This window comes from Colobus angolensis, unplaced genomic scaffold (assembly GCF_000951035.1).
Source record: "Colobus angolensis palliatus isolate OR3802 unplaced genomic scaffold, Cang.pa_1.0 Scaffold10, whole genome shotgun sequence".
NCBI classification, from domain to species: Eukaryota; Metazoa; Chordata; class Mammalia; order Primates; family Cercopithecidae; genus Colobus; species Colobus angolensis.
This window is the reverse complement of record NW_012110919.1, coordinates 20,419,322-20,430,486: the sequence shown is the minus strand read 5'-3', so window position 1 is coordinate 20,430,486 and position 11,165 is coordinate 20,419,322. Positions and strand designations below refer to the sequence as shown.

Genomic DNA, 11,165 nt, shown 5'->3' with positions numbered 1-11,165 from the left:
GATTCTCCTGCCTCAGCCTCCCAAGTAGCTGGGATTACAGGCACATGCCAGCATGCCTGGTGAATTTTTGTATTTTTAGTAGAAACAGGGTTTCACCATGTTGGCCAGGCTGGTCTTGAACTCCTGACCTCAAGTGATCCGCCTGCCTTGGCCTCCCAAAGTGCTGGGATTTTAGGCATGAGCCACTGCGCCCAGCCTCAATGAATGATTTTGAAAGGAGGGAGGGAGGGAAGGAGGGAGGGAAGGAAGAAAGGAAGGGAGGGAGTGAGGGAGGGAGGAAGGAAGGAAGATAGGAAGATAGATAGGAAGATAGGAAGGAAGGAAGGTAGGAAGATAGGAAGGAAGGAAGGAAGGAAGCTTCTGAGAAGGCTCGTGTCTTCTCCTTTTGTGCATAGCCACCCGTGAAGTGTTGGCATCAGCAAATGGCTTGACCAAGGTGGGCATGGATTGGGAAGGGTGTGGACCCCACCTGAACTCTGCACTCCTCGGTTATAAGGAGAAAAGACACGTTACCTCATAGTGGGGACACGGGTCTCAGCTTCACCTGCGGTCAGAAGAGCCTCCAGGGATAGGGCCCCCAAGCTGGCCCGGCTGCCCTTCCTGGTAGACTCACGAAATGAGCCAGCAACAGAGTCCTCGTCGGAGGAGTAGTCATCAAAAGAGCCCAGGATGAAGTTGGTCATCAGCTGCCTCTTGATGTTTGCCTGCTTCCTGTCTTCTTTGGAGGGGGAGCCAGCTTGCTGGCCCTGGGGCCTGGCTGAGGAGGATAGGCCATTGGTATCTGGGGCCTCCAGACCTTGTGTCCCGGTCCCGTTGGCTTGGAGCTCTGGGGAGGGTGCTGCGTCACTGGAAGAAAGGGGGTTTCTTGGGGGCTTCTGGTGGGAGGGTGGCAGGGAGTTTCTCCGCCGACCAGCATCTTTGGGGCCTTTGTGGGAGGCTGGCTCGGCCTGGCTGGGAGTCTTGGGCAGAGAGTGGTCCTCCCCATTTCTCTGCGGTGTCTCCCCTGAGTTGTCAGAGGCTGGAAAGGGCTCCTGGCTCAGGATGAAGTTTGCTTCTGATGTACTCTTGGTGATCGGCTTGGAGTCCGTCATTTTCCCCCAGATTTTTAAACAGGAAAAGCTCAGACAGGAGAAAATCAGACAAGATAGACAAAGAAGCAAGACCATTCAGAAAATCTGTAAGGAGAAAAGGAGAGACATTTTAGGAATTACATAATCAAGTGATTTCTCTCCTAAAGAAGCTAGTGGGGCGGGAGACTGCTGGGGTGCTGTGTATTCCAGAAACACTGGACCGGGGGAGAGGTGGGGTTCCCCTCCCTGCTCTGCCTGAAACATGCTTAGACATATTCCTTCACCCCTCTGGATCTTAGTTTCCTGCCTCTAATTTAGGTATAGCAACACTTGCTCAATGTACATCATAAACGTTTATGCGAGTGAGAACTAAATGAGGTAATAATGTACATTAAGGGACTTCATTCTGGCGGCATTATTCATAATGTAGAAATGTGAAAACAGCCCAAATATTCATTAACTGATGATTGTAGAAACAGAATCGATCGATCTATGGATAAACAGGTGGATCCAAACAATGGGACATTCTTCAGCCATAAAAAGAAGGCTGGCTGGGCGCAGTGGCTCAGGCCTGTAACCCCAGCACTTTGGGAGGCTGGGGTGGGTGGATTGCTTGAGGCCAGGAGTTTGAGACCAGCCTGAGCAACATGGCGAAACCCCATCTCTACTAAAAATACAAAAATCAGCCAGGCTTGGTGGTGTAATCCCAGCTATTCGGGAGGCTGAAGCATGAGAATCACTTGAACTAGGGAAGTAGAGGTTGCAGTGAGCCAAGATCATACCACTACACTCCAGTCAGTCAAAAAAAAAAAAGAGAGAGAGAGAGAAAAAAGAACCAGGCACGGTGGCTCACACCTGTAATCCCAGCACTTTGCGAGGCTGAGGCGGGTGGATCATGAGGTCAGGAGATTGAGACCATCCTGGCTAAGACAGTGAAACCCTGTCTCTACTAAAAATACAAAAAACTAGCCAGGCGTGGTGGCGGGCGCCTGTAGTCCCAGCTACTCAGGAGGCTGAGGCAGGAGAATCGCTTGAACCTGGGAGGCGGAGGTTGCAGTGAGCCGAGATCATGCCACTGCACTCCAGCCCGGGCAGGAGAGTTAGAGTCCATCTCAAAAAAAAAAGAAGAAGAAAGAAAGAGAATTGAAGGCCCAATACATGCTACAATGTGGATGAACCTTAAAAACTGCTAAGTTAAAGAAGCCAATCACAAAAGGTCACATGTTATACGATTCCAAGTATATGAAGTGTGCAGAACAGGCCAATCTTGAGAGACAGAAAACAGATTAGTGGTTGCCAGGACCTAGTGGGATGGGGATGATGGCTACAGGGTGTAGGGTTTCTGTTTGGGATGAGGAAAATGTTCTAAAGCAGATTGAGGTGATGGTTGTACAACTCTATGAATACAGTTAAAAAACACTGACTTATCCTTTACATGAGTGGATTGTATGCCATGTGACTTATCTCTCAAAACAGCTGGGGTTTTTTGTTTTTTTGTTTTGAGATGGAGTCTCGCTTTGTTGCACAGGCTGGAATGCAGTGCTGCAATGTCTGCTCGCTGCAATCTCTGCTTCCTAGGTTCAAGCAATTCTCCTGCCTCAGCCTCCTGAGCAGCTTGGGCTACAGGCATGCACCACTATGCCTGGCTAATTTTTGTATTTTTGTAGAGACAGAATTTCACCATGTTGACCAGGCTGCTCTCTAACTCCTGACCTCAAGTGGTCCTTGGCTTCCTAAAGTGCTAGGATTACAGACATGACCCACCGCACCCAGCCAAAGCTGTTTTTTTTTTTATATTATTATATTATAATATTATATTAAAGATATTATATTCCACTTTATAAATGAAAGGGAATTGTTGCTTCTGTCATCATCATCATCATTCTAGTATTATTATCATATAGTCAGTCATCATCATGGCCCTGGAGGGAGGAAGGGCACCATCGTCCCCACCGTGGGGTATGCTTACAACTAGTATAGAAGCCCAACAAGCCTCAGGAGTGTTTTCTGTTCCAGGGTCTAGACCATTGCCTGGTATGCAGTGAGGGCTTACAAGTGTGTGTTGAAAGAATGAACCCAGGTATTCCAATCTCTAACCCATACCTCTTTCTGTCACCCTAACTCTGCCCTACTAATGAATAGATCATTGTTATTTGAAGGAAATCTTGTTTTAAAAATGAGCCCAGCGTAGTGGCTCATACCTGTAATCCCAGCACTTTGGGAGGCTGAGACAGGCAGATCACCTGAGGTTGGCAGTTTGAGACCAGCCTGGCCAACATGGCGAAACCCTGTCTCTACTAAAAATCCAAAAATTAGCTGGGCATGGTGGTGGATGCCTGTAATTTCAGCTACTCGGGAGTCTGAGGCATGAAAATCACTTGAACCTGGGAGGCGGAGGTTACAGTGAGCCGAGATCATGCAGCTGCACTCCAGCCTGGGCAACAGAGTGAGACTTTGCCTCAAAAAGAAAAGAAAAGCCTGGCAGGCGGAGGTTGAAGTGAGCCCAGATGCCACCACTGCACTCCAGCCTGGACAACAGAGTGAGACCCTATTTCAAAAAAATTTTTTAATGGGACCTCTGTCTATGTGTTGAAATTTCTGAACCAATTTTGCCACAATTATATACTAGAAGCACTACAAAAGCAGGACCACAAAGCTCAGCATGTCAATTTGGTATCTAAAAAACTTTTTTTTTTTTTTGAGTCAGAATCTCACTCTGTCGCCCAGGTGGGAGTGCAGTGGTGTAATCTCGGCCCACTGCAACCTCTGTCTCCTGGGTTCAAGAGATTCTTGAGCCTCAGCCTCTCTAGTAGCTTGGATTACAGGTGCCCATGACCATGCCAGGCTAATTTTTTTATTTTTTGTAGAGATGGGGTTTCACCATGTTGGCTCGGCTGGTGTCGAACTCCTGACCTCAAATGATCCGCCTGCCTCTGCCTCCCAAAGTGCTAGGATTACAGGCGTGAGACACTGCGCCCAGCCATAAAGCTTTGTCTTTTTAAATTTCAACACAATGTTTTTAAGGGAGGTGGAAAAGTTCTCAATATTTCCCAGAACTAAACAATCCAAGTACTTCTTGCACACTTTCAGCAACAGAATTTACTGATATGTTGCCAAGGCTATTTTCTAGGTAGTACACAGGGTCAGAAAGGTTTTTTCCTTTCAAGATCGTCTTTTTTTTTTTTTAAGAAAAGTCAGTCAAAGGTGGCTCAATGTCAATGTAACATGCCACATTAACAGAACAAAGAAGAAAACCACATGATCATCCCAAATGATGCAGGAAAAGCATCTGACAAAATGCAACACCCTTTCATGATAACAACATTCAGAAAATTAGGAACAGAAAGGAACTGCAATATAATAAAGTACATTTATGAAAAATCCACAGCTAACATCATACTCAATGGGGAAAGACTGACAGCTTTATGCAGGAATAAGACAAGAATGCCCACTTTCACCAATGCTATTCAACACCGTACTGGAAGTTCTAGACAAAGCAATTAGACAATAAAATGAAATAAAAGACATCCAAATTAGGAAGGAAGAAGTAAAGCCACCTCTATTCACAGATTACATGGTCCTATATGTAGAAAATGCCAGATAATACACACACAGAAAACCTTGGTATTGTAGAGGTAATAAAAATAATTAAGCAAAGTTGCAGGATACAAGGTAAATACACAAAAATAGTTGTGTTTCTATATACCAGTGGTAAATAATCTGAAAAGGAAATTAGGAAAACAATTCCATTTATAATAGCATTCAAATGAATAAAACATCTAGAAATAAATATGTTTAATTTCAATTTTTCCTTTTTCTATTATTACCTATCACACTGTTTCCTACCTAGGAATAAATTTAACCAAAGAAGTGGAAGACCTGTACACTGAAAACTACAAAACATTACTAAAAGAAATTAAAGAAGAATTAAATAAATGGAAAAACATACCTTGCTCATAGATTGGAAGACTTATTGTTAAGATGTCCATATTATCCAACGGAATACACAGATTCATATGGAATTTCAAGGGGCCCCAATCAGCCAAAACAATCTTAAAAAATAAGTTTGAGGATGCACATTTCCCAATTTGAAAACTTACTACAAAGCTACAGTAAACAAAACAGCATGGTATTTAGCATAAGATAGACACATAGACCAATGGAATAGAAACCTATACATCTATGGTCAATCTATTTTTGACATGGATATCAAGACCATCCAATGGAGAAAGAATCATCTCTTCAACACATGGTGCTGGGACAACTGGATTTCCACACGCACAAGAATAAAGTTGGACCCCTACTTCATACCACATAAAATCACTAACTCAAAATGGATCGAAGACCTAAATATAAAAGCTAAAACCATAAACCTCTAAGAAGACATAGGAGTAAATCTTCATGACCTTGGATTTGGCAATCAATTCTTAGATATGACACCACAAGTATGAGCAACATAAGAAAAAATAGGTAAATTGGACTTCATCAAGATTAAAAACTTTCGTGAATCATAGGATGCTATCAAGAAAGTGAAAAGATAACCTACAGAATGGGAGGAGCATTTGCAAACCATACATCTAATAAGAGTCTAGTGTCCAGAATATATAAAGAACTCCTAAAACCCAATTTTTAAGTGGACAGAGGACTTGGATAGACATTGCTCCACTGGAGATATACAAATGGTCAATAAATAGATGAAAAGATATTCAACATGCTTAGGTGCCAGGAAAATGCAAATCATATAATCACAGTGAGATACCACTTCACATGCACTAGGATGGCAATAACCCAAAAGAGAGAGACAGAGAGAATAACAAGTGTTGGTGAAGAGGTACAGAAGTTGGAACTCTTAACCGTTGCCAGTAGGAATTTAAAATGGTGGAGCTGTTGTGGAAAAGAGTTTGGTGGTACCTTAAAAAGTTGAACATAGAATTATCGTATGATCCAGCAATCTCACTCCAAGGTATATCCCAAAAGAATTAAAAACAATGACTCAAACAAATACATAGCAGTACTATGGCTATCTTTCTGATGCCCAAGCCTTGTTCTTAACCCAGGATTTCTCAACCATGGCACTACTGACATTTAGGGCTGGAAAATTCTTTGTGGTGGGGGCTGTCCTGTGCATTATACTATGCAGAGCAACACCCTTGACCTCTGCCTGTTTGATGCCAGTAGCATCTACCTCCATCAGCTGGGAAAACCAAAACATCTCCAGACATTGACAAATGTCCCATGGGAGGCAAAACTGTCCTTTGGTTGTAAATCTCTGGTCTCAACCCCTCTGCCTAGTCCCTGCCTTCCCATCTCCTTTTGCCTATGAATGGTGATCTGGGAACCTTTGGGGACAAAGTCTATTTCATACTATTACTATTTCTCTTGCACATAGTAAATTCTCAAGAAAATCTTTAAAATTGTCTGCAAGAAAGGTCCGAGTCCTGAAACAGCTGGCTCACACATGCCCTCAGGAAAAAATTTTGAAATTAACAACTGGCAGAGAACATTGCCAAAAATGTTACAAAAGCTGTCCTGGCTTCCCCAGAGGCCCAACAGATTAAATCCTACATCCTCCCCAGGAAAGGAGGGTATACGGGCCCCTCTAAACCTGACCCCTGCTGAGTGGCCACTCCCTCTCCCGCCCTCTACTGGCCACAGTGGCCAAATGCTTTAGAAAGTCAGTAGTCCACTCCCTTGGGGCTCTTTGCCCAGCCCATCCTGGCCTAGGAGTCCGCCTGTGGGTACAGATTTCCATCATGGTGACATAGACAATATGGCATGGAAATGGCTTGTTTGGTTGTCTGTTCTCCCTGACCGACTGGGTGGTCCTTGGGGACATGGACCAAATGTCATTCATTTTGGATCCTTGTACCTAGCTTGGTGCTTGGCACAGAGTAAGAGCTCACAAACTGTGTGCAAGCTGGGGGTGATGGCTACGTCTGTAATCACAGCACTTTGGGAGGCCAAGGCCGGAGGCTCACTCGAGCCTGGGACATCAAGACTACAGTGAGCCATGATTACACCACTGCACTCCAGCCTGGGCAGCCAAGTGAGATCCTGTCTCAAACAAAACAAAACAAAACAAATGAAAAAAATTGTGTGCTGAAATATGCACACACATTGAGCACCAACCAATGTCTTGAACCAAGCTGGAATTTTGATTTTTAAAGTTCTCATTTATGAAACTGCATTCAGGAGCGCCAAGAGAATGAGCCAGGTATCTCCATGACAGTTTTGAAAGAGAGGGCTGAGGAGAACAACTCATACAAATACGACCAATCTTAGGCAAATTTTTTTTTTTTTTTTTTTAGACGGAGTCTCGCTCTGTCGCCCAGGCTGGAGTGCAGTGGCCGGATCTCAGCTCACTGCAAGCTCCGCCTCCCGGATTTACGCCATTCTCCTGACTCAGCCTCCTGAGTAGCTGGGACTACAGGCGCCCGCCACCTCGCCCGGCTAGTTTTTTGTATTTTTTTAGTAGAGACGGGGTTTCACCGTGTTAGCCAGGATGGTCTCGATCTCCTGACTTTGTGATCCGCCCGCCTCGGCCTCCCAAAGTGCTGGGATTACAGGCTTGAGCCACCGCGCCCGGCCAGGCAAATTTTAAATGTGCACATTTGAAATTGTGAGATATAAGAAACAGCAGGTACATAAAATAGACAGGGTGGGCATCCCTCCACCCCAGTTAAAAAAATACTTAAATTATTGCTTAGAAAAGTGCAGCATCAAGGCCAGGCACGGTGGCTCATATCTGTAACTCCAGCTCCTTGAGATCAGGAGTTTGCAACCAGCTTGGGCAACATGGCGAAACCCCGTCTCTCAAAAAACATAAAAATTAGCCATGGGCAGTGGTGTGTGCCTGTAGTCCCAGGTACTCAGGAGGCTGAGGCAGGAGAATTGCTTGAGCTCAGGAGGGGGAGGATGCAATGAGCCAAGATCACGCCACTGCACTCCAGCCTGGGCAACGACAGAGAGAGAGAGAGAAAGAGAGAGATGTGCAGCATCAAGACAAAAATGTGCTACAACAGTTGTGAATTATAAGGCATGAGACTACATTATTTACATTGATTCCTGTTGAAAAGCCAATCAAATTACGCAAGTTTTGCATGATGTAAGTTCTTCGGGAACTTGCTTAGAAAATCCTGGCTGGCTGGACAAATGGATGGCTGATTAACTACAGATAGAAGGATGAGTAGGTGGTGCGTGGGGAGAGAAGGTGAGTGGATGAGTCGATGGGCAAGATGGTTAGACACACACATGGCACGTGATAGAAGGATGGCAGGTGACACTGCAAGCTGTACAGCAGAGGCTCTCATGAATGCAGTGGCCAGCTCTCCTCCCCAGTTCAGCCCTTCTCTCACTCTGCAAATCCTTTACAATCTGGTATTCCACCGGATCTAATAGCCCAAACCTTCCTTGCCAGGGTTACCTACATGAAAAACCTCAAAGCCTTTCCTTTTTCTTTGCAGAGTAATGACGTGGAACCCAAAGATCACCCCACACAAGAACTTTTCCCAAGTGAATTCACAGAGATAAATCGGGGAACTGTTTGAGAAAGCTACTGAAGAGACTCTCTGAGCCTCAGTTTCCTCATTTATAAAATGAGGATACGAATTCTCACCCCATTCACCTCACTGTTGCTCTCCGAATAACATCTATAGCTATATAGCAACCACACACATAAGCCACCAAATTTGTGGAGTGTCTTCAAGCTCCCAAGACCCTTACCACCACCTCCCTCCAATCTTCAAAACACTCCCATGGGGCCGGGCGTGATGGCTCACACCTGTATTCCCAGCACTTTGGGAGGCTGAGGCAGGTGGATCACCTAAGGTCAGAAGTTTGAGACCAGCCTGGCCAACAAGGTAAAATCTCGTTCTACTAAAAATACAAAAATTGGCTGGGCATGGTGGTGCACGCCTGTAATCCCAGCTACTTGGGAGGCTGAGGCAGGAGAATCACTTGAACCCAGGAGGCAGAGATTGCAGTGAGCTTAGATCACACCACTGCACTCCAGCCTGGGTGACAGAGTGAGACTCCATCTCAAGAAAACAAAGGAACAACCCAATGGACATTATTATTGCCATTGTCATTATTTGACTTCCATTTTACAGTCTGGTAAACTGTGGATCAGTAACTTTCCCTTGTTTGTACCTTTTCCACTGTCCCACCACCGCAGTGAAGGTAAGTAAATTCCATAAGGCAGCAGGTGGTATAAGGAGTGTGTAGATATGATCCTAAAAGCAGACAGACACCTGGCTGTGGACCTTTAAGACACAGCCGCAGATCGACATGTAAACTAACGGTGCCAGATCGGGGGGCCGTGGTGAAGAATGGGCACTGATGGTGCAGTTTGATTCCATGAGCAGGAAAGGCCAGAGGAGCCCTTCCAGTGAAACTCCGTGGATGCTATTGTGACAGGCTGCTGCCCTTTGCTGAAATAACCCAGCTGACCTGAAAACCAGATGCCAGATAAAGCTATTTTTATGTCTTGCAAACCTAACCCAAGCAACAGCTGCCTGGTGAAAGAGCGATCGTCGCCTTCACCACAATAAACGCAAGAAACTGCTCAGTCCCGGTAAGTGCTGGCCAGTCACCAGGTAAGGGCAGGGCAAGGACGGGAGTCAGGAGTCTGTTTTCCAGATCCCCCGACAGACAGCACACACATCCCCATGCCTTGTGAGGTCTTTGAAGGACAGAGGGGACAGAATGTCAGCACCCAGCAATCCCTATCCATGCTTGGATCTTTCCTCCCACCAAGATGAACTCCCCAGCACTTGTTGCCACTTACCGTCACTGGGGATGCAGCCACCAGCTCCATTCTTGAGTGAGGCTGACAGGCGCCCACAGGGTGACTAAGGGAACCCAGCTGGCAGAGTGTCACCTTTCAGCAGGAGGCTGGTGGCGTGCATCAGGCCATGGGGGCGGGGCTTGGACCGGCCAGCACTCCGACGTGGGTGAGCATTCACTCAAGTTGTCAGTGCGGCAGCCCTTTATCTGTCACCCGTAAATTTAAGCCATTTCAAAGGTCCTCCCTCAGCCTTCTCCTGACCTCAAGCTTAGGTAGTTAAGAGGCTATCTGCACTCCCAGGGGCTTCGTGGGCTCGAGGGCCATCTCCCTCCAACTTGCCACATTACTGTACTTAGCCCTACTTCGCTGCTCATGCAATAGCCCTCTTGCCCAACTCTCCATCTCTGGAATAGGCTTTAAACACTCCTGTAATCACAACAGCCCTGGGTAGACGGGAAAACAACATCGACAGATATTCCAAGGGGTTCATCTGTCAGACGCCTGACCAGAAGAGAGGGTGAGACTCAGCACAACTTGTGTTTGGCCATATTGGGCATGAATGGCCAGCTGGACACACAGGCCAGACCAGGCAGGAAAGAGAAGCAACAGTATCGGGACAAAGAGGGGGTGGTCAAGGGCCCTCCAGCAAGTGGCACGATGTTCTTTTGCAAATTCAGAGATAATTAAACTGGTGGGGACAGGCCAAGTGCGGCTGCCAGGGCGTAAGAGACTGACTGGCGGATGCCTTCACCCGCACTCAGCCTGCAGGTCCGGGGTGTCACAGATCAGAGTTTCTCAAAAACCACCTGTTGCAACCTATAGCTGAATGCGGGAAAGCACAAGGATCATCAAGTCCAGTGTGCTTATTTTGTAGATGAGCAAACGGTGGCCAGGAGTTCACATGTGCAATCAGCCACACAGCCAAAGACTGAGACCAACCAAGACCCTCGGCTCCAGGCCAGTGCATCCACTATATTGAGGCATGATTGGCAGCCAAAGTCGACCGTCACCGGGCACCTTGTTCGGTCCCCTGGAAACTGACCTGGGTTCACATGTCGGTTCTGCCACTTACAAGCTGGGGAAGCCTTGGGCAAGTTAAACGCCCTCGCTGATCATCAGTCTCCTCATCTGCAAAATGGGGACAAGGATGGTACCTACATCATTGCTGGGCTGTTAAGAGTTCAATGAGTTCATCCTCCTGGGGCACTGAGTACAGTGCTGGGTGCAGTTGGGCTGCACACATCTGAGTCATCAGCATTCACCATCTGTACTCAGAGCACCTCAGGCAGTGTGAGCCACCGCTGCAGGAC

General features: G+C 46.4%; 1 protein-coding gene across 1 annotated transcript in view; it reads right to left on the bottom strand.

The window, feature by feature from the left end:
- The window catches only part of ACACB (acetyl-CoA carboxylase beta), a 175,585-nt gene extending 165,661 nt beyond the window's left edge, over window positions 1-9,924 (bottom strand). Inside the window, 2 exon segments of the mRNA XM_011937064.1 lie at window positions 545-1,175; window positions 9,856-9,924. Coding sequence (XP_011792454.1) covers window positions 545-1,166 — 622 coding nt within the window. The 5' untranslated portion in view covers window positions 1,167-1,175; window positions 9,856-9,924.
- Between the last annotated feature and the right edge of the window lie 1,241 nt (window positions 9,925-11,165).